The 27178-nt window shown below is 36.9% G+C and overlaps 1 protein-coding gene across 2 annotated transcripts in view; it reads left to right on the forward strand.

Annotated features, from left to right (window-relative positions):
- KLHL1 (kelch like family member 1) overlaps window positions 1-26309 on the forward strand; it is a 260832-nt gene extending 234523 nt beyond the window's left edge. For both annotated transcript variants that reach the window (XM_074815555.1, XM_074815556.1), the window contains 3 exons: window positions 17051-17263; window positions 24020-24191; window positions 25827-26309. In XM_074815555.1, the coding sequence (XP_074671656.1) occupies window positions 17051-17263; window positions 24020-24191; window positions 25827-25886 (445 nt within the window). In that variant the 3' untranslated portion in view covers window positions 25887-26309. The remainder of the gene's footprint in view (window positions 1-17050; window positions 17264-24019; window positions 24192-25826) is intronic.
- Window positions 26310-27178: the final 869 nt, after the last annotated feature.

The following is a 27178-nucleotide window of genomic DNA, read 5'->3' on the forward strand; positions in this document are numbered from 1 at the left end:
GGTTTTCCAGTTAAAACCATTTTAAGCAGAAAAAAAAAAAAAAAAGATACATTTTACCATAAAATTGGATGAAAATTGCCTTTTTCTATAAGCTTATGGTGGAGATAAATAAAAAATAAAAACTTGTAGATTCTGATCTCCTTAGGATCTAAGATGATTAAGTAAGTAACTTCTTATAGTTCTTAATTTATTGAACCTTTTTATGATTACTTACTTTTTGAAGCTCACTCATATCTGTACAAGTCAATGATAAATTATTTTGCTTCTCAAACAAATGGAAAGCAATACTATCTGAATTTGGCAAAAGAGGGCACACAGAAATGAATGTTATTTCACTGTTTAAATTTAAACTGAAAATGCTATATTATATCAGAATCTTTCCTAAAACCTGAAAATGATTGTGTCAGCATGCACATCATAATCCAGTCTGAAAAAACTTTTAATTACTGAAGCCATAAAATCCTGCTGAATTTATCAGAAATTTTAAAAAAATATATATATTTGAAGTCCTTTTTTTTCTTTTTCTTTTTTTTTTTTTTTTTTCCCGTTTAGTCTAGTTGACAGAATTGTTTTGTATAAATAGGTTACATTATTACATTTTGAGGTCACAGTACTGTTTCACCCATGAGGCTGTAACAGAACATCTTCCTCTCCAAGCACGAATGTCGCCTGCTTGTTACCCTCAGATTTCCCACAGTAATAAGATACAGTAGTTACTATCCTTCAATCGGGAACACAAACAATATCCCTTTTCTGAAGTTGCTTCCTAAACCTAAGGGGCAGCTAGAACAACTAATAAAAGGGATAGGTGGTTTTCTAGATAAAAGAAAGACACATAGCAGATTTATTCTACCAGAATTTCAATAAACCAGTTTATCTGGCATTACACAGGAAATAATTACTTAAAATAGAAAAAAAATATGAATAGTACAGAGATTTTAAGAAGAAAAGAACTCTATGTGACAACTAGGATGTCACAAAGTTACTACTGGAATTCTTTAAAGATCAGCTTTGGTATAAAGGAGTATAACAGCAGGAGCACAATAGTTAAATTATCATTCAAAGTGACATCACAGGGAACATTATCATATGGGACATGTTGGACTATTCTACAGAAGTATTTAGATGACCCTAAGAAGCAACACAAATTGTATATTTAATAGTATACCTGTGAATGAACAAGTCTTGTGAAGACAGAAAAAATGATCTGTACCTTGTACAAAGAAAACGGTAGAAGAAATCTGTGAAAAAATAAAAATGCAACTGAAGAATACATAAAGTTTTATTCATTGTGGAAATATTTATGCTATTTGGATTACTGTGTTCAATTCTGGTCATTCATACTGAAGGAAGTTTAACTGAAAGTGCGAAGTTAGAATAGGGGGTACCATGACTATCAAGAATGCCTGTCATACCAAAGAAAAGCAACAGAAGTATTACAGTTGGAAAAGGAACAGATGGATACAAATAGATAAAATTCAGATGACAGAGAGAGAATTAAAAAAATAGGGAGACAGGAAGCTGTACACAAAACTCTCATCAGGTTCTAAATGAATGTTTATAGGTTCGTGGAAAGGGTAATATTACCTGTTTTCATGCGACACCAAAGATTGGAATCCAATAATTTTCCTTTTCAGTAACATTTTATTTTCCCAAATCAACACTTGGTGCTGTGTAGCAGTAATGATCTGTGTTGAGGCTTTAGAGATTCCATCTGCTTCATCCGTACACCTTTCTTATAGTTAAACAGTAATGGAAGTGTGGAGATTGTTAGCCTTACTGTACTTTTTTTTTTAAAAAAAACTTGATACCTTTATTAATATTTAATATACTTTGGTAGCTACTGTAGGACTTGCCATAACTGTAAAGTTTCGTGGGATGAAACATGGTCAGTAGTATCTCCTGATCTGGAAATAGCATAGTTTTTTCTGCCTTGTTACTGTTAACAAACCTGTTACACGGACTGGAAATGAAAGAGTGTATGTACTTTCATCACCAATAGATGTGGGTGTTAAGACATTAAATGTGAAATGGAGATTTATTCTTTTAAAAAAATCAGGAAAGGATAGTGCTTTTTCTATGCAGATAACAGGAGAGGTCAGAAGCTGGTAAAATTGATTTGAATTGTTCTTTGGGGGCTGACATAAGTGACGTGTAGCTAGTATGCAACATATGCAATATAATACTAGTATTCTACAGTTTACAGGGGATAATGCTGAAGTCATAATACTCTTCTACAATGTAAGTTAGAAGCACTAAGGAACCAAAAGTATGAAAAGAATCTTACATTTTCCAGAAACTTTTTTAAACTGTCACTTACTGTTTCAAGATTATGTCTTAATTTCTTCATTTGTAAAATCAAAAAGAAAAAAAAAAAAACTAGTTGACAGTTTCAATCCAGTAAATTTAAATATTATATTTAAAATGTGGTAGCCTCCAAAATGCAGTAACTATTTATTAGCTATCCATTAAGAAGTCTCTAATATATGAAGCATACATTCCCTAAGAACACTGAACATTTACAGTAATTTTATTCATGTAATTTAATTTCAGAATTCTTATTCTAATGAGAAACTATAAATAAAAATGAAATTAAGTTTACAAACTTTCCTCTGGAATATATACCTAAAAGACATAGCATCATACAGATTTATGTTATTCCAAACAATTGTTTGACACAACCATAACTGAAAGTTATCTAGATTTTCCTATTATATGGACATAAAAATTACATTACAAAAAATATTCCTGAATTTTTACTTGTATTTTGGAAATTATCCACATTCTTTTTATGCAACTGTAGTTTTCACAGCAAAAAGACTCTTTTCTTTTTAAAAGATATTGGTAAATCTGTGCTACAAAAGAAAAAAATACTCAGCTGTTAATATCATCTGCAGATTGACTTTAAATGGTAGAACATCACAGCAGTACTTTGAGTTAAGTGTCAAATATAATGACTTAGACCTGCACTGGGAAGCAGTTAATTCACATTGTAATATCTTGCAGAACCAAGGAGTAGGGAGTTCTGCCCTTTATTGATTGGAACATCATCAAAGATGTGCTTTAGTGAACTTGATATTTCCACCTGCTGCTTTCATTTATATCAAATATCACACACTATTATTGATCTATGATAGATGACAAAAAGCAAGGAACTGTCTAATCTTAACTTTGAAAAATAGAACTATTTTAAGTGCCCTTTCAAATCATCTTTTACTTTGAGGAAAAAAAAAAAAAAAGTTTTATAAGTATTTGTTTTCTCTGAAGAAAAGTGCAAGAGCACTGAGAAATGCTGCAGGAAAATATTTTTTCCCACCAATATCTATCTGAATTGTATCTGATTCTTTCAACAAAGAAGTAGCAAAGTATTTTTTATTATTATCATTAGTATTAGTATTTCTATTACAATTGGTTTAGGCTCCATCTTTGTTTAGGCACTGTACAATGAGGGAAGGAGAAAAGGGATGCTGTGAACTTGCAGTTGCTTGTGCATTATTATGGTGGATTAGCCTTGGCTAACAGTCAAATGCTCACCCATCCACCCACTCACTCTCCTTCATTAGATAGGACTGAGAAAGCTCATGAGTTGAGATAAAGACGGGGAGATCACTTACCAATTACTGACACAGGCAAAACAGACTCAACTTGGGGAAAATTAATGTAATTTATTGCTAATAAAATAGATTCTGGGTAGTGAGAAACAAAGTCAAATTTTAAAAACACCACCTTTCTTCCCCCCTTTCCCAGGTTCAAGTTACATTTTTCATTCCAATTCCTCTACCCCCACCCCTGAGCAGTCCCAAGGGATGTGGAATGGGGGTTGCAGTCAGTCCATAACTGCTCCTATCTGCTGCTCCTTTCTTCTCACACATTTCCCTTGCTCCATCATGGGCTCTCCATAGGCTGCAGTCTTTCAGGAAGTATCCTGATGCTCCAGTGTGGTGTCCTCCACAGGCTGCAGTGAGGATATCTGCTTTGGTAACATGGAACACCTACTCCTCCTTCTCCGACTTTGGTGTTCCCTCTGCTGTTACTCACTCTCTGTTCTCCCAGCTCACTCTGTCTGTGTGGCATTTTTTGCTGTTTCTTGAATATGCTTTCCCCGACGTGCCCCCACCTTGTCTGAGGGGCTCAGCCGTGCCCTGCGGTGGGTTGGTTGGAACCGGCTGTGTCCGGTCTGGGCCAGCCCCGGCCTCTTCTCACAGAGGCCGCCCTGCAGCCCCCACTTCTATCAGCAACTGGGCACTTACAGGCAGTACAATTACAATATTGATTTTTGCAACTTAATCGTGAAATAATTGCCACATACTGGGCATTTTTGTGTTAAGTTAAGAGATCAGGTTTCCTATCAAATGTTATCTAAGTGGAGTTTTGAAGAGAAAGGATTCTTAGAACCGGGAAAGGAAGCCATTTAAATTAGGCAAAATAAAAGATGAAAAATGGGGATGGCCTTCAAGTACCCAAGCAGCAGGTCTATCCTGGGGCAAATAAACAGCTCTGGCCAGGGTGCACCTAATGTTTTATAGCAGTTTTGAAAAAAGCTATGTTGGGCATTTTTAAAACATTTGAGCTTTCAGGAGGTTGGTGCCAAAGCTCTATCTGTGGTTCTTGTTTCCTATGTTTGGTACCAAAGGAAGGAAACAAATGCTCAAACACTCTTGAGGACATGAGTCACAATTTATAATCTCCAGAAAGACGTCAAAATTCTGACTGGGTAAGCAGGAAAATGTAATACAAATACTAAGAGCAACATGCTTAAACTGACCCAGAGATATTTTCTTTTGTAGCACAAAACCCTAAACATAGGTCCTCTTAATCCAATCCAACACCTTTAATATTGGAGTTGTTTGAAAAGCCTCATCTTTCTCCATAAACTAGGTTTTTTTCCTTTTTCCTTTTTATCTTAGTCACGGAGACTTGAATGTATTCCCTTTTCATATTTTTATTGGAAGACAGTTCAACATAAAAATGTGGTTTTGTGGTTGTGTCCTTTATGAAATTATTTATTTATTATCAATTGGTAATGTCAGACTTTGTCTGTTGATTGACTGTAGCAGATAAAATGAGAATGGATTCCACATTCTATTAATTCTACTTAACCATTCATAAAAACAGAGCGCACCAATGATTTTTTTAAAAAAATTCATATGCATATACATATTTACTCTTTGTCCATTCACACCCATTCAAATGAATTTGTTACATTTTCAATTTCATTTGTTAGGTGGAGAGTCTTTAATAACATCTGGCATTGTTTAAAAAAAATGGCGTTTATTTATCTATATTCGGTTATATTCAATCAGTTCCACTGGTTTTGCAATAGTTGGATTAATTTAGTTATGGATTTCCATAAACTGGATTATTATCTTACCCTTTCCAGCTATTGTCTTTTTCATATTCAATGGGAAACACATAGAGCTGGCCAACACAGATCTTGGCATATGTGCAGGGGAATGTTTTGTTTTCAGGTCATTTAATGAGACAAAGCTGGAATGAAACTTGTGGGGTTTAGATCAATATTGTTCCTGTGGTAAATAACAGTTGCTTTAGTTTTATATGTCCCTTATGACTATTATGCATTGTCACAACATCAGAGAATTTAGCTTGCTGAAACTTAATTTTCAAGAAAATAACAGAATTCAAACCAACTTAGTGTGTACACAAGAAAGGTTCTCAAAACTGTCTGGTAGTTAGTCACTCACAGGAATATATTCACTGTGTACTGACCTCGCAGAGGCATAGGTTAATAACTGCACAAAGTCCTTAATAGCAGTTCAGTGTTTAGCACAAGAGAATTAGCAATGTATTACCTTCATATTCCCACCTACAAAACTTGATTTCGTGGCTGATTAGAACCTCCTCCAGGAGTTCTGCTTCTTTGCCTTTCATGCATCATATAATAAACTATCTGTGACATTTTCTCTTAGCAGAATCATTAAAGCTTATTAGTAATTCAGTGCCTTGGTCTGATCTTTTGTACTTTTGCACACAAATTCATATTTCCTATGTGGAGGTCCTGTACAGCTCAGTGAACGTGCAACTTGATTCAATATGCATCATATTCTCTCTTTTTCAAGCAAGATCTAACTTGGTATTTTACATCCAGCCTGTAAAATAGGAGTCTGCACAGGCTTACTTCTTTTTATGTGGCTAAGCTAGCCTTAAAAAGGGCTAGAACAGATACAAGGTAGGTAAATATATGTGACTCTTAGAAGAGGACAATGAAAAATCATGAAACTTTACACTAAAATCAATATTTTTCCTACAGTCCAAGACAGATGCATATGCAGATAGGATTAGAGCTAGGTTGCTCCTTAGAACCCAAGTGATTGTTAGATAACATGACAGATGCTAAAGACATTACTGTGTTGCAGGGTGGGACTTGATGAGCCTGTTTTCTCTTGAATTACTATGGTCAGGCTCCCAGATGTTTAGGCCATGTTTTGCATGCTTACTGCACATCTGCATCTTTTAGTGTGTACACCCCACCATACACTTCTCTTCATCCATCACCCACACAAACAAGATGTTGGAGTAGCTGACTGTTGACTGGTATACAGCTAGTGTGACTGTCATTTGCTGTAAGGTCTGCCATTCATTTTTTATAATAAGAAACATTTTGTCTTTACTACATAGTTCTTATTTCCGTAAATTTTGTAATGAAAAACAAATTCTACATAGATAATAAACATAACATAGTTCATTTGGGCATGTAAGGGTACTTCAGACCAAGCAGACATGGTGAGTTAACTTAGTCAGTCCTAATATATGAGAAGAAAAAGCAATCATGTCACTCCTTCTAGTAAGCTTTTAAATGAAACATATGTACCAATGTAGACAGGAGGAGGCGGTGTGGATAACTCCTAGAAAGATTCACAGCCAATGTTTTAATTGTGCAGTCTCCACAATTAAGCACAGACTTTTCAAAGCATTCAGTAGCCACTGTCTTATCTGTCATGGTCAAAACTGTAAAAAGTATTAGCATCCTCCAGTCTGGATTATTCTGAAAGAATGGCTTTTAATTATTATCTTTAGTGAGAGATGAAGTATGAGAATCCCAGCCTGTCTCAAAGAGTACTAAATGCCCATATGCTGGGACCTGAAGGAAGCCCTTGTTCAGTGCAGTTGGAAAAGTCTAGAGATTCTCTCTTGACCAAATGTAGGCATTTACTTGAATTACATACACATATGTGTATACATGTATTTTCTTATTTCCACGTATGTGTAAATCTGGAAAAATATTTAAACATCTAATTCTTTCTGAAATTAAAGAAAGGTAAATATCTAATTTGATACTCAACTGGATATCTTTACGGGCAACAGCCCTTACAGCAGCTATGAAATATCTGCTATATTCAGCAGAACAGAATACTATGACATCTCCACTGTTAACTGATATTTCTTTTTTTCTAATTTGAAACTTGATTAATTTCTTAATAACTAATATTGGGGTAAAATGAAATGTCTTTTGACTCGGTAGACCAACTTCAGCTGAATCTTTCATTATTGGTTGAATTCATTGAATTGAGATAGATTTCTTCATTGTGAAGGTCACAGACTAAACGATCTGAGACTTTTTTCCAAGTAATCAATATAATTGCAATGCACTGATAATTTTCATACTTCAGTAAAAACTGGGGAACTGGCTCAATATTATTAAATAAATGAAGTACTAATATGCTGTAATTGTGATTTTTAAAGCTAAAGTAACACTTCAAAATTTCATGCCAAGCTAACAAGATAAGAAATTATGACTGAAACAATTATATTTCCCATCAGAGCAGACTTTTTTCATGGGTTTTTTTGCTTGAGGCTTTCTTTGCTCTTGTGTTTTACTGATGATTCCGTTATTCTTTTACTAAAGCATTTGAACTAAGAAAAATGCTATACTTGGCATCCATAAATACAGAAATACTTTTAAATCAGTATTTTATGAATGACATGGAAATTTTGCCTAATACTGAAATACAGCTGTGTTTTTCCTTGTCAAAAAATTCATGCTTTCACATGTCTGTTTCCATAACGCCATAACAGAATTTACATTATCTACCCAACTAAAAGATAATATGAAATTTGATTTAGGATTATATTAATTACTTACTAGGCATTTCATAAATGTAACTAATTTTATAAAACCCTTTTGCAATGGGAAGAATGACAAATGTTTTGAAGACTAACTCACAAGTTATGAGCCTTAGAATTTTTTCATACAAACTTTTAAAATCTTGTCTCTGTTCTTACTATATTTTACTCTAAATGTACTTTGACCTGTAAATAAATTTATACATTAATTTAAATCCTGTAGAAGTTATTTCAGGTTTTTTTATGACAGTTTTGACACTGCTGATGTTTTATGAATGTGCTGTTTATTAACCGCTGCTTTTGATCAAACTCTTTTCTCAGAAAGGCAATTATTCTGCCTCCCGCTGTAGGGACACATTTTGAAAATATTCTTCCTTAGCTGCAGAAAATACAAAAAGGTGTAGATTTTAATTTTTTGTCAAAATCATGCAATAAATGGATACTGAAACAGAACAAAATGGAACAGCTGTATGGTCTAGAATTATTAAACTCACAAAGAAGATGAATATTGTAAATATATTAACTCAGTCTAGCACAAAGTGTTCTGAGTTCAGTAACAATTTCTTATTTAATAACAAATTCACTGTATCTTTTTTAAATAATGAGAGCTAATAAAGGACTTTAAGGTCATGCTGATTAATTAACAAAATTATTAATTTACAAAGATTATTTTGCCTTCACTATCTTATAGCCTGTTACAGTCAAGAACATTTTTAACTTGTGGAATCTGCATTCAGTCACTGGTCTTGCAGAGATAATGTAGCCCATATAACTTTGATTAGAATTACATTGACTTGAAACAGGTTCTTTCTATTAGGAAATTATACTTTCTAGTGTAAGTTTGCCATAATGGTATTAAACATGCAAAGGGTGTTTTTCTCTTAATATTTGCTATCAGTAGTTACTATTTCTTTAATTGCAGGCACTTACTCTATGACCTTTTTTTTCCCTTCACTTTTTTTTTTTGGTCAAACTGCATGTATTTTTAATTTGCTCCACTACTCCATTACTGCATCAAATACATGAAATACCATTTCAAATTTACACACAGAAATAAGACTTCTTTAATGCTTTCCATTCAGAAAATTATCATTTTTTCAACATTTTCCAGCAACTCCTGTCCATTGACATAACCAAGTCAGCATGCATAGATATCTCTCCTCTCCTACAGTTTGATTCCTGGATTGGGTATGGACTGATTCAGCAATACAGAAGTCTGGCACTGATGAAATTACCTTCCCCTCACTGCTACTGGGCAGATATCCTTTGTGCCAGAGTAATTCCCTGTTGCTCTTTCATGCACACTGATGGGGCAGAAAAGGGTACAAAAGGGCCTAAGCAAAAGACTGGATATGGTCTTTGATATTCACAGTGAAGGAATTTTGAAAGGCAAAACCTTGTTAAAAAATGCAGCAAAGGCATGATTCAACTGTTTTCACAATACTACCTCACATCAAAGGCAGTCTTGTCTTTTGAGGTTGGCTTGTCAAACTGAATTAAAAATGGCTTTTCTGATTAGTTATCAAAGGTTTGTAATGACAGCACTGTGATAAATGCTTTTGGTCCAGCCGGTCATGATTACTCCTAATGTCTTCTACTTTGAAACCTCTCCTGCACTTTCTAGCCATTTTATACATATATATATACACATACACACATATATGTTTAGGAATCTCTATTCATCTTAATACAGAAAGAAAAGGCCAACCCTGAAAAGACAAATTTCCAGCTCAGACAAGACTGAGTTTGGTCTAAATTCATATGTACACATAGTGTCTGAATAAGCTGAAATATAGATGATGGGGAATAGAAATCTATAATAACTCCACAGGCAAAACTTTCATTGTTATCAGTGGAGATAAAAGTACTCAATACTGTATGCTTTCTTTTCCTTGTCAATCTTCCCCTCTAAACACTATAGCATATAGAATAGAATCCATTATATAATATAAATAATAAAATCCCAACAGTTTTGATGGAATACACAACGAGGTGCTATTCAGTTAACAGAAATTCCCAGCTCAAAAATTAATGAAGATATGACTATTACATGATTGTGATTATGATTATTTCTCAAGCTTTCTTTCTAATTGCACAATGTTGAAAATAAAAGTCTTATAATACTGTAGGTACTCAAAAGCTATTAAGAGATATGACATCTACAAGAAGGTTACAGATGTCAGTAATCTGGGAGAAATAAAAAAAATTGAGCTCTGGGTTTGATGTTAGTTGAAGTAAGATGTAAAGTAAGGTAAAATTGCTAAGATAATATAAATTAACAATGTGAAATTAATAAACAAAGCAAAATTTGAGGAATGTGCATTTTTTCATTTCAGACTCACTGGATTATCTTTCATCTCTGACTTCTGAAAGTACTTGCACATGAAAATGAAAGTCAATTTACAAGTATTTTCAACAAATCATCCAGAGCAGAGGTGGTACCTGGTAACTGAATAATAGAATTGAATATAGTTAAGAAGCATAAGAGTAGCTCTTGCAAATGCAGGACTGATATCTGATCTCAGTAATGCCAGGTTTTCAGGCTTTTTTAGAAAAATGCATTTTACTTTTCCCTATAGAAAATTTTATTACGAGCTCTTACCAAGAAAGACAAAGCTGCAAAAATGGATTAATTCTAAGACATCTAATAAAATAGGACACTAAGCACTGAGAAGGAATCTTATTAAATATCTTTGGACTACTAAATAGCTCTATCACATCAGGAGAGACACTGGAGCTGTGTAAGGCAACCCAATCTACTCCCTGTATAACAACCAGCATAACTAAGAAAAGGCCATGGGTGATAGTAGCAAGCGCCTCTCTTCTGAGAGGTACGGAGGCACCTGTCTGCTGACCTAATGCTCTCTCTAGAAAGGTGTGCTGCTTACCAGGGGCTCATATCAGGGATGTCACCAACAGACTGCTGAGCCTCATACAGTCCACTGACTATTATCTGCTGCTATTGTTTCACATGGGCACCAGGGATACAATCTGAGCAGTATCAAGAATGATTACAGAGCCCTGGGAGCAGTGGTAAAGAACTCTGGAGCACAGGTAGTTTTCTCATTGATCCTCCCACTCAAAGAGAAGGGGTTTGAAAGGACCAGTCAAATCTGGCAAATCAACAATTGATTATGGGACTAGTGCCACAGCCAGGGGTTCAGCTACTTAGACCATGGGACCTGATTTGAGGAACCTGGTCTACTGGGGGCAGATGGGGTCCATCTGTCAGAGAAGGGGAAGAGCGTCTTCAGTCATAGGGTTGCCAAGCTGTTGAAGAGGGCCTGTTGGTGGAGGGGAACCTCAATCCATCCCACTCCTACCAGTTTGATGCCAGTGCCAGCAATAGATGCCCAGAGATTGGAGAGGGATTGCAGGTCAACAGGAGAGAACCTGAAGAGCAGCGCACAGGAATTCCAGCCAGTAAGTCAGCTTCATTGGGAACCCAACTTAAATGCCTCTATGCAAACTCACATAGCATGGGGAACAAACAAGTGGAGCAAGAGACATGCACACACCTGCAGGGCTGTGATCTTATTGGCATCATGGAGATGTAGTGGGATGGCTCCTATGACTGGAGTGCTGGAATACAGGCTCCTTAGGAAGGACAGACAGGGAAGACAAGGAGGGGGTGTCGCCCTCTATGTCAATGACCATCTAGAGTGCATGGAGCTCTGCCTGGGGATGGATGAGGAGCCGACCGAGAGTTTATGGGTCAGTATTAACAGGAACACAGGGACAGTAGACCAGGAGTCATTATAGTGGGGATCTGCTACAGGCCACCCCACCAGGAAGACTGAGTGGATGAAGCCCTCTGTAGACAGATAGGAGCAGCCTCACATTCACAAGCCCTGATCCTCATGGGGGACTTCAACCACCCTGATATCCTTTGGAGGGACAACACAAGGCATAAGCAATCCAGGGGCTGGTGGGGAATGTGAAGCCTAAGGGCAGCCTTGGCTGCAGTGACCATGAAATAGTGGAGTTCAAGATCCTTAGGGTAGCAGGGAGGGCAAACCGCAAGCTCAACATCCTGAACTTCAGGAGAGCAGACTTTGGCCTCTTCGGGGATCTGCTTGGCAGAACAGCATGGGATAAAGCCCTGGAGGGAAGAGGGGCTCAAAAAGCTGGTTGTTATTCAAGGATCACCTCCTCCAAGCTCAGGAGCAATGCATTCCAACAAAGAGAAGGCAGGTAAGAATGCCAGGAGGCCTGCATGGATGAACAAGGAGCTACTGGAGAAACTCAGACATAAAAAGGAAGCCTACAGAGGGTGGAAGCAAGGACAGGTAGCCTGGGAGGGATAAAGATAAACTGTCTGACCAGTCAGGGCTAAGGTTAAGAAGGCCAAAGCCCTAATGGACTTAAATCTGCCAGGGACATCAAGGGCAACTAACAAAGCTTCTCTACGCTAGGAAGGCTAGGGAAAATGTGGGCCCTCTCCGGAAGGGAACAGGAGACCTGGTTACCTGGAATATGGAGAAGGCTGATGTACTCAATGAATCAATGAATTTTTTGCCTCTGTCTTCACTGGCAAGTGCTCCAGCCACACCACCCAAGACACAGAAGTCAAAGGCAGGATGTGGGAGAATGAAGAACCATCCACTGTAGGAGAAGATCAGGTTTGAGACCATCTAAGGAACCTGAAGGTACACAAGTCCATGGAACCTGATGAAATGCATCTGTGAGTCTTGAGGGAAATGGTGGATGAAGTAGCTTAGCCACTATCCATCATATTAGAGAAGTCACTGCAGTCTGGTGAAGTTCCCACTGAATGGAAAAAGGGAAACATAACCTCCAATTTTAAAAAAGAAAAAAAGGAACTACAGGCCACTCAGTCTCACCACTGTGCCCTGCAAGATTATGGAGCAGATCCTCCTGCAAAATACATTAGGGCACATGGAAAATAAGGAGGTCATTGGTGACAGCCAGAATAATTTCACTAAGGGCAAATCATGCCTGACAAATTTGGTGGCCTTCTACGATGGTGTTGCCACATTGGTGCATAAGGGAGGAGCAACTGATGTCATCTACCTGGACTTGTGTAAAGCATTTGACACTGTTCCACACGATATACTTCTCTCTAAAGTGGATGTGATGGAAGGACCACTGTGTGGATAAGGAATTGCTGGGTGATCACACTCAAATAGTTGTGGTCAATGGCTCGATTTCCAAGTGGAGATCAGTGTTGTGTGGCATTCATCAGGGGTCAGTACTGGGACCAGTGCTGTTTAACACCTTTGTTGGTGACAAGGACAGTGGAACTGAGTGAACCCTCAACAAGTTTGCTGATAGCACCAAGCTGTGTGGTGCAGTCGACATGCTGGAGGGAAGGGATGCCATCCAGAGGACTCCTGACAGGCTTAGAGAGGTGGGCCTGTGGAAATCTCATGAAGTTCAAGAAGGCCAACTGCAAGGTCCTGCATATGGGTCAAGGCAATCCCATGCACTAATACAGGCTAGTTGAAGAGTGGATTGGAAACAGCCCTGAGGAGAAAGACTTGGGGGTATTAGTGGATTGAAAACTGACTATGAACCAGCAATGGGCGCTTATAGCCCAGAAATCCTGGGCTGCATCAAGAGATGTGTGGCCAGCAGGTTGATGCAGGTGATTCTCCCCCTGTACTTCATTCTCATGAGACCCCACCTAGAGTACTGTGTTCAGCTCTGGGATCCCAACATAAGAAGGACATGGACCTGCTCAAGTGGGTCCAGAGGAGGGCCACAAAGATGATCAGGGGGCTGGAGCACCTTTCCTGTGAGGTCAAGCTGAGAGAGTTGGGATTGTTCAGCCTAGAGAAGAGATGGCTCCAAGGGGACCTTATAGCGGCCTTCCAATACTTATAGGGGACCTACAAGAAAGATGGTGAGGGACTCTTTATCAGGGAGTGTAGTGACAGGACGAGGGGTAACTGAAAAAAGAGTAGGTTTAGATTAACTATAAAGAATAAATTCTTCATCATGAGGGTGGTGAGACACTGGAACAGGTTACCCAGAGAACTTGTGGATGCCCCCTCACTGGAAGTGTTCACAGCCAGGTTGGACGGGGCTTTGAGTAACCTGACCTAGTGGAAGGTATGCCTGCCTGTGGCAGGGGGGTTGGAACTAGATGATCTTTAAGGTCCCTTCCAATCCAAACCATTCTGTGATTCTATGATAAGTATTTCAAAAGCTTCAGTTAGCTATACAGTATCCTGAATGTTCAGCACTGGTTTCAGAGTTGTTTTGCAGTCATTTTGGGCCTTTGTGACGATGGATTAGGAAACTTGGCTGAAGAATGGGAACAGTTCCCGAATGAGGTGTTAAGGTTAAACCACAACTAGAACTTTATAACTAATACTCGATTTCCAACTTTCATTTTTCTGAAATACACCTTTGTGAAATAAAATTTTATTGTTAGTTTTATGAATTTTTCCTTACTGAGATATGAACAGATTCAAACTTAGTTTTGTTTTGTTTTGAATGGCATAGAGCATCTTAACAAAAACTGGTGGTCCCCATCACTTGCTGAAACTTATCAATTATGAACAATGTTTGCTGTTTCTTTTCCAGAAACTCAGGAATGCCTTTAGCTATATTTTACTAAGTGCTGTAATTGAAATCGAGGAATGAAAAAGTGTGCTTCACTTTCAGTGTGGAAGTATCAGTTTATAGATTTATTTCAGTTCAAAGACAATGGAACTTCTCATGCCAGAGGAAATAAACAAAGTGGCAGGTATTTAGACTAGGGGAACACGTGATTATTCACACTGAACTCTGCACAGGTATTGGTAGTTTGCATTTTTAAAAATTATGTGAGGTGTTTTAGTGTGCAAATATTTACTTAGAAATCTATTTGGAAATCTCAGGCTCGTTAACCATGGTCTTCATTTTTAGGGATCAGTTCACTTATCTACATGTAATTGTCTACTGCCACTTGAATTGTCTCAGGAATAGCCTACTTGACCTCCAGCAATCACGCATGTTTCTCCTGTGTAGTCTTTGTCATATCTGCCAGCCTGCAGGGAATGTCACTGTACTCTAGATGTCACAAATAACGTTTGATCACTGTGGGCAGCTGAACCAAGCCCTATCTTTGAAAATAAAGATAACATCCTTGCAGACACCTATATGTAAATGCTTATATTCACATTTATAATTATGTAAATGTATTTGGATCACATGTTTAAAATCTTTTTAGTGTTGTTTTGCTGTTCTTATTGTATGCTGGAGAAAAAAAATATGGTTATGGCTGGTGAACCAAATTGTTCCTTTAGGCTCTGCCGACTACCCTGAGCATAACAGCAATTAAGACACTGTAGACACCCAACACTTATATGTAGGTGTCTTAATGTTGACTTGGATCTCACCTGTTAATCATATAGAAAGGTAAATGTCTTGGGTCTGGATCCACAGAAATAGTTGCAAAAAAGTGTATTTGCTTTCACATCTCTCATAGAGTCTGAATTCTCCTGGCTACTTTAGTCAGAGCACAAGTTTGTCTGTCAGGCAGTACCAAAATGTTCTATGGCTTCTGTGACATATTTAGTGGTAGTACAGTATTTCCTTATTCATCAGCATCCATGCCAATGAAATGTAATGGTAAATGAACATTTAACTAGCTCTGAATTCATGGAGCGCTTAGGACAGTAAGAGCTTCCAAATGAGTAATTGCTTCATACAGACAGCTTTTGCATCCTAAATTGCCCAGTGGTTGGACTTTAAAATAGCCTGTGTTTCTATTAGTTAATCTCCAGGCACTGTAGAAAAGGCAACAGACTGCAAAAGGATTAATATAAGAAATGAATGCAGCATGGTAATAGTGGGAAAGAACAATCAGAACTGTTTCCTCCTGGGAACCATTATAAAGTAAGGAAGGCAACAAGTTTCTTGCCTGCAGATAGTTACAAACACAACATATTTTTTGTTAAACCACATTTTTGCCATTTCGATTTTAAAATGTTTTCAGAAGTTTTCCATGACTTCCCTACAGAACTCAACCTTCATAACATATTCAGATTAATAAAATCAACATACAGTGCCTGGAGGTATTATTTTCTTACTTGCTGAGTAGATATGTTCATGTTAGTGTGGGCAAGACTTTTCCTCAGTATAATCAGGATCCTTGAAACTGAGGTAATACTTTTTAAAAATACATGTTTAAAACATAATGTGATATTCTTTTCTGCAATGTGCTGCATCTTTGATCTCTACTATATTGTAAGTGTAAAATGCTCATTCTGGACATGAGCATCCCATTGATAGTTTTGTATGTGGAATAGGCTGAATACTAGATCAAAGACTGACTACAGTCAGTCATATGGTTTGTGCTTTAGCATACAGAATTTATACAGTACTTCTTTTTCTTTCTTCCTTTTTTTTTTTTTTTTTTTTTTTTTTTCAAGAACAGAGAGTTAGAAGCTTGTGGATCTCTTCAGTATTAAAGAATTTTACAAGACAGAATATTAAAATACAGGACCGCAGTTGTCAGACTAATTCCCACCACTTTGATGCATGATAAAAACACAGAGAAACTATGATTGCATATATGGAAATATAATTGCATATTTCTTATTTGTCTGGATTACCAATTATAAGTTAGCACTTTCACGTCTACCTCACAGATGATGAGCAGTAAGGCAGGAACCCTGTTTACATGATTTATAAATCTATAGAGGCAAGTCTGCATGTCACTTATGGCATTCTTGGCAGTATATGCAATCAAAGAATGAAAATATCCATTACCAGAAAGAAAATATCTTCCTTTCTATTCAGGTGGGCAAAGCACTAAATAGTATGTGAATTTGGTAATAATATTAAAATCATTTGTGTTTGCTGACCATATGACTTTAACATGATTTTGAGAGTTTTGTTTTGTTTTCTTCCTGTTTCTTAATGTCGTATAAAAAACCCAGATGCTCCTTGGTTTTATTTCTACAGTTCCAAGCTCTTGTTTTATTAACATTTTTATTTGTGTGGACTTTCTTAGGTTATATTCAGTTGGAGGTCGGGATGGAAGTTCATGTTTGAGTTCAATGGAATATTATGATCCTCACACAAATAAATGGAATATGTGTGCTCCTATGTGTAAGAGAAGAGGAGGTGTAGGAGTGGCTACATGTGATGGCTTTCTTTATGCAGTTGGAGGCCACGATGCTCCTGCTTCTAACCATTGTTCCCGACTGCTGGACTACGTAGAAAGGTATCCAATTATGCATACATGTTGTGAATACAAAATAATGTCCAGTAGCATAATTTTCTTAGCTATGTGATGGTAAAATTAAACACATCCTTTTACCCCAAGAAATGCCAAATTATTATTTACTTGAAAAATTCCACAGAGGTTTGTAGAACACAATTTCTTTTAAGGTTGTTTTCCCTTTTTTCACAGTACTGTTATATATTATCATGGACAAAAATCCACTCTTTTCACATCTCATTTAAGAAATCTTTGTTTTTAAGGCATGATATTACATGTTGCAATCATAAACTAAACTTTCCAGAGATAAAAATTCAAACTTGAAACAATTTTATGACACCAAATTGTGGTTAGAAGTATTTTGTAATTCTAAACCATAGCTGAGAAAAGAAGCAATATAGAAATGCTAGTGATGGCTATTTACAGTACATAACATTGCTTTCTTTAGCACCACTGCCACTTCCTGATGTGTTGATATAAGCCTTATACACTGCATTTACAGTACCCTGAATTTTGCGAGTGGATATTCTGAAAATTCAAGAATATCTAGTAGGGCAGTAGGGCACAGTTGGAGTGATTATAGCATTCAATTTGAAGATACTCTTCAAATGTTTCATGAAGGTTTGACTTTTTACTGTTTCTGTATGCTATAAAATAAAATAAGAACAATATACTCTCCAAATATGCACTGGTTGCAAAGGCTAAGTAGATATGTTTGAATGGTTAGTTTATTTTAACATACAAGTAAAGATAGGTGCTGGAAGACATTATTTTCTGAAGGAGTTAAACTTTAATTAAATGTCAGTTATTGCTTCTGCTGAATCTGCCTTGGCATTTACAGTTACCAAATATGTCATCCAGAATTAGAAGTTAAAACTTACTCCTTATGTTATCCATATGATTTTGCTCAGTCTTAAACTCATTCCCATCTCTACTGTATGTAAGCAAAGATCACATACTGCCAAACACTTCTCAACTCCAATAGATGGAAAGTTCATCAGAGAAGTCCCATGATGCCTGTACTTACAGGGGCCATCTTTGTGGGCTTCTATTTATAAGGAACAATAACCAGAATTTTCAATTATGTAAATTTATATCAAGACTGCTAGTGACAATAAGTATGAAATCTCTCCAGCTACTTCTTTTTATTGGTACTTGTAAGGGAGCTTTTCTTTCATTGTTTGGTCTCTGAGAAGAAAACCCTTCTGATGTTGAAGACAAACCACATCCTATCATATTTGTCTTTCTCAGGGGGGATTGCAACAGCAAACTAAACCACATATCCTTAAGCTGTTTTATGTGCTGGTATCTGAATGACAAGTGTTCCTTGTCTAGGTATTTTTGCACTGATAGCAAAAAAATGTGGATAATGTACTTCATGGGCAGTTAGCTTCCAGACTAAAAGTTGGGACTAACAAATCAGAACTTGGAAGGCTATTAGCTTGCATAGAACGGATGTGAATTAACCGGTGGATTCTACAAAAACAAACATGAAAAAACTCTCATGACCCTCCCAGTGAGTGATAAGTTTATAAGGTGACTGGGATGTGATTTAGTGTGTCTGTTTTTACATTCAAAAATAATGCATCATTTTCAAAAAATAAAAACATCTTAATAACTTAGGAAACCAAAGACTAGTAAGTGATAATGAGTCTATTATAGTAAGTTATTTTATGTCTCTCTGAAAGAATATCTAGGGCATCTGTTTTAACTAAGTCTGTTCTTCAGGAATGAGTGTCTGTTTCAGTCATTTTGTCATTCTGATATAACCTGATACGATGTGCTTTATTCAAGTACCTATTTGCTCCTGGAAGACTGTCAAACCAGACAAAATGTTTGAAAATTTATTTTTGAGATTATGTAAATCTAGTGAGAGCAGATATGTGTTTTTTAAATGTTACTGCTAAAATCCTTCTCAATAGTAATTAGGACTCCTAGTTTGAACTCTTTTAAGGTTGGTGCAATTGTAAAGAATTTCCTAGGGATTCAAGCATTCTAAAATAAAATAATAGCTGTGTTTGTCTGCTCTTCAGAAGCTGGGAAAATACAATGTTGTATTATTTTTTAAAAGTAAAATAACTGGCTTCTTTTTAAGAATTATAATATTTTGCAGCTATTTTGGCAGATTTTATAAAGTTGCTTTCTTTTCTAAATGTTACTCAAAACTTGACATCTATTAAAAACATAAGCAAGTGATGTATAGTTTTTCTCCTTTGTCTCACCTTGATGTCAAATTGATTTCTTTTCACATTCAGGAACTTTTGTCATAATCCTTCTCACCCTAGGGCATACCTAGTTATTATAAAGGTGAACTGTACAGTTGTTTTTAGCAGAAGAAAGGATATAAGTAATCTCAGACATTTTCCTGGCAATTACAAAAAACAAGTTCTTGTACAATTCTATTTTGTTGACAGAATTGTGTTATAGGAATTCTGTTTAGCTTTGCATAATTGTTTATATATATATATATAAAAATAAGGTCCAAAGATGTCATTTGCATTTAATTTCCCTGCTTTTCCACCTCCTAACCTTGGCCCTCGTAATTCAAGAGTAGTGTACCAAGGAGTCTATTAAAATTTATTGCCTGTAGGCAGGTGAAGATACAATGCACGTTGATGCATTTCACTGGTGGGTAAACTCTCTCAGCTAGAGGCATACAACGTTGTTGCTGAAAAAGTCACACAATCTTTGAAAAAATCCATTCAAAATTAATTTTTTTTTGTTCATTGCATGTACATTTCCCTTCCACATATTCAAACATTGTTTTAAAGAATTTTCCTCTCAAGTTTTAAGATATTTGACACATATCTAGATATTTAACTCAAAACTTCTTAAGGAAAGATAGGAAAATGAAAGAATGTGTATAAATAAAATAAAGAAAATCTAAAAAAAGAAAGAAAAATTAACAACAAATCAATTTCATGATATTTTGGACATAAAAATTTGTACACAAAAGTTTAGCATGTTATTTTCTGAGAAGACCCCATAAAGCCAGAATGATTAGCAGCCAGTAGATGAGTAGGATTTTTTCCCAAAATGTATTTAGCTTCCAAAAACAATTTAATCAAGGTTAAAGACAATCCTGTTATTGTCCAATCTGAAGGTCATATATTTGAACCAAAAGGCAGTTACAAGCAAAGCACTGTAACATTGTTGTTGCAATATTTATATTTAAAACTTTAAAATTTTCCATTGTTCAATGTGGGACTTCAAACAGTATTCCTTATTGAAAATATGAATGACTGAAATAGTTACAGGTGCTCTTATAGTCAGCTTTTGTAGTAAAAGCCTATAATTTTCCTTTTTGTAAAGAATATGTATATACAAATTTCTGTACGATTATCAACTTCTAGTTAATAAAGTTTAGAGTACAAGAGAGTATTTTGAAAGAACTTGACTTCCCCCAGAAAATGAAATTACAGCTCATACTGTCTCTTAAAGGTGTAGGAGAATGTGATTTGATGCCTGTTTTTATATAACAATATAGTAGAGAAGTTGTAAATAAATAAGATTTTTAGCCATTATAGAGTTCCTTTGCAATTATTTTAGAGAAATTATCATTCCCAAAGTGTGATCTACCTTACACTTAAGCAAATTACTAAAGTCAGTCAACAGATTCATATCCTCAAACTGTATTTTCTCCACTGGTTATCAATTGATTCTACTACATAGTAGAGATGCTTAAGTACAGATTAAATTAATTCTATTACACTGTGCTACAGTATTCTATTTTAGTAATATTTATCATCTAAAATGAGTCATCTAGTTTAACCTAATACTCCAGACATCCTTAGTAACAAACTGAGAGGCACTATCAAAAGGTGATTAATTTCTGCTTCCAGATGTCTAAAATAGATACAATTGAATGGCTTCTGGAATGAACTGATTTTTATATTGTTAATAAACATCTAAATTAATGGATTAGGCTAAATTTTTAATTTTTAAATATCTGTCATTATACAAAAGGCATTTTGCCCTCAGTTTTAAGAATTTTATGGTGATTATGTCTTAAAAACAGTACTAGTCTCTTCACTTGAGTGAATATCAGGAGGAAAGTCTAACTCGCATGAAGTTAAGCATATCCCCTGAATTCTTAGGGAGGTTTTCTATCTGTGAATATTGTATAGTATAATTTTATGAATTAAACTGAAACATAATTTGAGAAAGAATATTCTTAATAAGCTACAAAAATATCCTATTTAAATATATATATATAAAAATATACACACAACCAGATATTGCTCTTATATCCTTCTCAAATCTCTTTTTTATGACACCTTACCCCACAAATATTTTATTCCAAAAGGTTAGCTGAGCAAGCATTCCTGATCAACATTTAGAGGTTTGAATTGGGAACACAATAAATCTGTATGTTTTCTTTTTGCTGTTAGGAAGTATATTTTTGGATAGGACGCTGACAGATTTTTTTTTTTTTTTTTCCCACGAAAAACATATTACAGAATCACAGAATCATCTAGGTTGGAAAAGACCTTGAAGATCATCTAGTCCAACCGTTAACCTAGCACTGGCAGTTTCCAACTACACCATATCCCTAAGCGCTATGTCAACCTGACTCTTAAACACCTCCAGGGATGGGGACTCCACCAATTCCCTGGGCAGCCCATTCCAATGCCTAACAACCCGTTCTGTAAAGAAATACTTCCTAATATCCAGTCTAATCCTTCCCTGGTGCAATTTGAGGCCATTCCTCTTGTCTTATCGCTCATTACTTGATTAAAGAGACTCATCCCCATCTCTCTGCAACCTCCTTTCAGGTAGTTGTAGAGGGCGATGAGGTCTCCCCTCAGTCTCCTCTTCTTCTAACTAAACAACCCCAGTTCCCTCAGCCGTTCCTCGTACGACATGTGCTCCAGACCCTGCACCAGCTTCGTTGCCCTTCTCTGAACACACTCGAGTAATTCAATGTCCTTTTTGTAGTGAGGGGACCAAAACTGAACACAGGAATCGAGGTGCGGCCTCACCAGTGCCGAGTACAGGGGTAAGATCCCTTCCCTGTCCCTGCTGGCCACGTTATTTCTGATACAGACCAGGATACCATTGGCCTTGTTGGCCACCTGGGCACACTGCTGGCTCATGTTCAGCCGGCTGTCAATCAACACCCCCAGGTCCCTCTCTGACTGGCAGCTCTCCAGCCACTCCTCCCCAAGCCTGTAGCGCTGCTGGGGGTTGTTGTGGCCCAAGTGCAACACCCGGCATTTGGCCTTATTGAAGCTCCTTCAATGGCCTTAGCCCATCACTCCAGCCTGTCCAGATCTCTCTGCAGAGCCTCCCTACCCTCGAGCCGATCAACACTCCCACCCAACTTGGTGTCATCTGCAAACTTACTGAGGGTGCACTCGATCCCCTCGTCTCGATCATCAATAAAGATGTTAAACAGGAGTGGTCCCAAAACCAAGCCCTGGGGGACACCACTCATGACCGGCCACCAGCTGGATTTGACTCCATTCACCACAACTCTTTGGACCCGGCCATCCAGACAGTTTTTTACCCAGCAAAGCGTGCGATCATCCAAGCCTCGAGCAGCCAGTTTTGCCAGGAGAATGCTGTGGGAAACGGTGTCAAAGGCCTTACTGAAGTCGAGGTAAACTACATCCACAGCCTTTCCCTCATCCAATAAGCAGCATGCCCTGTCGTAGAAGGAGATCAGGTTTGTCAAGCAGGACCTGCCTTTCGTAAACCCATGCTGACTGGGCCTGATCATCTGGTTGTCCCGCATGTGTTGTATGATGGTACTCAGGATGAGCTGCTCCATCAGCTTCCCGGGCACTGAAGTCAAGCTGACAGGCCTGTAATTTCCCGGATCATCCTTCCGACCCTTCTTATATATGGGCATCACATTGGCCAATTTCCAATCTGTTGGGACCTCCCCTGTCAGCCAGGACTGCTGGTAAATGATGGAAAGCTGCTTGGTGAGCACCCCAGCCAGCTCCTTCAGCACCCTCGGGTGTATCCCATCTGGTCCCATAGACTTGTGTGTGTCTATGTGATGCAGTAGGTCACTGACTGTCTCCTGAATTGCGGGGGCGTCGTTCTCCCAGTCTCTATCTTCTGGCTGAGGAGGCTGGATTCCCTCAATACAACTAGTCTTGCTATTAAAGACTGAGGCAAAGAAGGCATTAAGGACCTCGGCCTTTTCCTCATCACTTGTTACCATATTTCCTCCCACATCTAGCAGGGGATGGAGGCTCTCCCTGGTCTTTCTTTTGCTGTTGACATACTTATAGAAACATTTCTTGTTATCCTTGATTGCTGAAGCCAGGGTAATTTCCAGCTGGGCTTTAGACCTCCTGATTTCCACCCTGCATAGCCTCACAGCATCTTTGTAATCATTGTGAGTGGCTAGCCCCTTCTTCCAAAGGCTGTAAACTTTCCTTTTTGTCCCTGAGTTGTAGCCAAAGCTCCCTGTTCAGCCAGGGTGGTCTTCTCTGTCGGCGGCTTCTCTTACAGCACCTGGGGACTGCCTGTTCCTGAGCCATTAACACTTTCTTCTTAAAGAGTGCCCAGCCTTCCTGGACCCTTCAGGATCGTCTCCCAAGAGATCCTTTCAAGCAGGTGCCTAAACAATACAAGTCAGCCTTTTTGAAGTCCAGGATGTCAGTTCTGCTTAGCCCTCTCCTGGCCTCTCTAAGAATAGAGAACTCTATTATTTCATGATATTATATTCGAGTCCAAAGTAGATCAGCATGAATTGATACTTATCTTCTTCCTGGACATTCTATTTCCTTTCTCTTTCCTCAGGTATGATCCAAAGACTGATACATGGACAATGGTGGCTCCACTGAGTATGCCTCGAGATGCTGTCGGTGTCTGTCTCCTTGGTGACAAATTATATGCAGTAGGTGGCTATGATGGTCAAACATACCTGAACACTATGGAAGCATATGACCCTCAAACTAATGAATGGACACAGGTAATCATAAAGTCTTTATTTTTTTCATCTGTAACATATTTTGATAGTTTGGGGGTTTTTTTTTGAAAAAAAGCATAGTATCTGAGGTTGCCATAGCTGTAAAACTAGTCCTAGTGTTTTATCAAGTATTATGTCAGGAGTTTCCTCTGAAGACAGAAAAGAGAGAACTAGATCCTAATAAACTGGAAAAAGTCAGAGTGAGAAGTCATTAGAAATATTATCGTGTTACTTTTCAGACAAAATCTTTGTTCTGATCAATTTCTATAGCAATTTTTTTTCATCTTTCTTCATGTAGAAGAAATGTCATAAAAAGTATCAAAAGGGATCTGGAATTTTAATTGGTAACCAGGATGTCCTGAAAATCCTTCATATGAAAATGTGTTTATTTTCAGTAGAAAGACAAGTTTTCATTTCACTCTTCAATTCTATTTTCTTCTGTTTGATGGATATTTTGAAATGTTGAACTGTATGTATGTTCTTAATGTTGAACCATACAAGAATTAACAGCTATAATAGAAATAGTGGTATCATGCAAGAAGCTGGGGACTGGTGATTTTGTTGTAGAAGGAATGTTTTATATTATGTCACAGTAATGCTTGGAAAGATTTGGATTCATAGCAAAGTCTTAAAAGAGCCCAAAATATTATTTAAACATTTTCTGTTATTAATTATGGTTTAAGACTTTTTGAAATAATTTGTTCCACCATCGCAGATGTTTACATCTGAATTAGTCACCCTAAGTTCCCTTTCAAGATAGTAAAGTACATGCTTCAAAAACATCATCTTAACCTAAAATAAGCATTTAAAATAGGCCAGATGTATTATACTCAAAAATGTCTATTTCTTTTTGTGATTGTGAAGTGGGGGCTTCTGTTGTCAAGGTTAAATGTAGACATACATGGTGTAAAGTTAATGCAGAAGTCCATCTTTTTTATCTATTATTAATTAAATGACAAGAGAGCATTTCTGTGATATTCTGTAGGAAATAAGAAATCAATTTGGAAAGATTCTCTTCTGAAATCCACCAGTACACGTAAAAAACCCCATAAATAACCACATTTGGACAGATAGTTAGAAAACATATAACATCTCTGCTTTGATATGTACAGTACCATTAATTACAGTGTATTATCATTATTATTATTATTGTATACCATATAAGCTGACTCTACTGTGTTAATTTCAGCAAGATCCAGTCTCCTGGATTTATTAATCCTTGCATTGTCTTGAATAGTGTTTAAAGCTGCCAAACTTATTCTAAAGGACACATGAACCTCTTTAGGAATATTGAAACCATACAATTTTGGCATTGGTAGCCTTGACCTTGCCTCAGGGACTAAAGTGAAAGCACCAGCTACAGTCTACAGATTATAGAAACCCCTTGCATACCAACAGTTCACAAAATTGATGACAGCTCTAAAATGACTTTTTTCTGTTCTCACACTGTCAAGTGAAAGATGTCAGATGTGAGTAACTTTAGAACTACAATATTAGTATACTGTGGGTTGTATTTATTTTTAGTGGTTTATACTCCCATTAGTTTTGACCATTTTGGAATAATGTTAACACAGCACTTTGTTAATCTCTTGCATAACTTGTTCCTATTCAGTTAATTTGTATCTTTTTTTTCTGCAGATGGCTTCCCTAAATATTGGAAGAGCTGGTGCCTGTGTTGTAGTCATCAAACAACCATGACTTTGTCAGCACTGTTTAGGATTTTACTGACTGTGAAATGATTATTTTTCTATCAGACAATGAGAATGATAAGTTCATGAGAACAAGGTTTTACACAGTGAATACTCTGTTGATCACAAAGTTGAAGAAGTTTGGAAGTGAGAAAGATTAAGTATTTATGCCCTGTAAAATCATAAAAACTGTTCACAGTCAGTGAACAAGAAAAAAATCAGGCTGCTCTAGGGGTGAATATGTGAATGTGGAGTAGTAAGTTCAGGTACTGTTCTCATGAATGCATCCTGGAGAATTGGATAATCAAGGGACAGCTCTGCATAAGGAGCAGGAAGGAATACAAGAACAGTTTTCATGGCTGCAAGAATTTTAACTGCAGAAACATTAAAGTATATTTAATCACTTTTAAACTGTGTTTTTTAAAAGAGAAAATTAGATAGTAATATAGAATTTTTCTGTTCAGGTGTTGTATTCAAATGGGTTATGACCTTCTCATTTAAATGGCAGTTTGGTTCTTACTGAAGGGAAGAGGTAGGAAACTCTGGATATGAAAACTTTCTTTCATAATGCCTGAGCTGTTGCTCTACTGTAGGAAGAAAAACAAATCTAAAAATAAACTTCCAAGATTACTTCTTTTTTGTAACTTCAGACTGTACCTCCTTGCCAATGTTAAACACATCTTGTAAGTGAGTATTGAAGGGGAAGCCTGTGTGTTTAACCTAAATATACACAAAGCAATCCTTTGGCTGCACTGGGGCTTTGTTCATATATGGGAGTCAAAAGAACAGTTTCCTAATTATTTCTTAATCTTATATTCAATTTAAGCATGTGGGCTCTGATCTCATTGTTTAATGCATCTTCTGCATGTTGGAAGCTCATGGAAAGCCGGAAAATTGATACTGTTCCTTCACTGCATCATGCAACAGATGAACCATGACCAGAACATTCTATGGAGCCTCTTCTAACATTTCAAGAGGGATAAAAATACTACATTTTAATTCTTTCTGATGCTCATGCATACACGACTTTGCCTGATTAGAGCTGACAATTTATGACTTCCCACTTATGACAGAGTAACTGCAAGTAGATAAATCTGAATAAATTCAAGTGGAATAAGGAAGATTAGCCCATCTGATTATTTGGCAAACATACCAGTGTCATTTGTGCTTCCCTTTAGGGTTGATAATTTCTGGCAGTAATGATGCTTTGAACTTTTGCCTTGGCAGTAGATTTGACGTTGATGCTTTCTATCTGCTCAGCTGACTCAGTTAGAATCCTAAGACCACTAATGAAATATGAAA

The sequence above is a fragment of the Strix aluco genome, chromosome 2, assembly GCF_031877795.1.
Source record: "Strix aluco isolate bStrAlu1 chromosome 2, bStrAlu1.hap1, whole genome shotgun sequence".
Taxonomy (NCBI): Eukaryota; Metazoa; Chordata; class Aves; order Strigiformes; family Strigidae; genus Strix; species Strix aluco.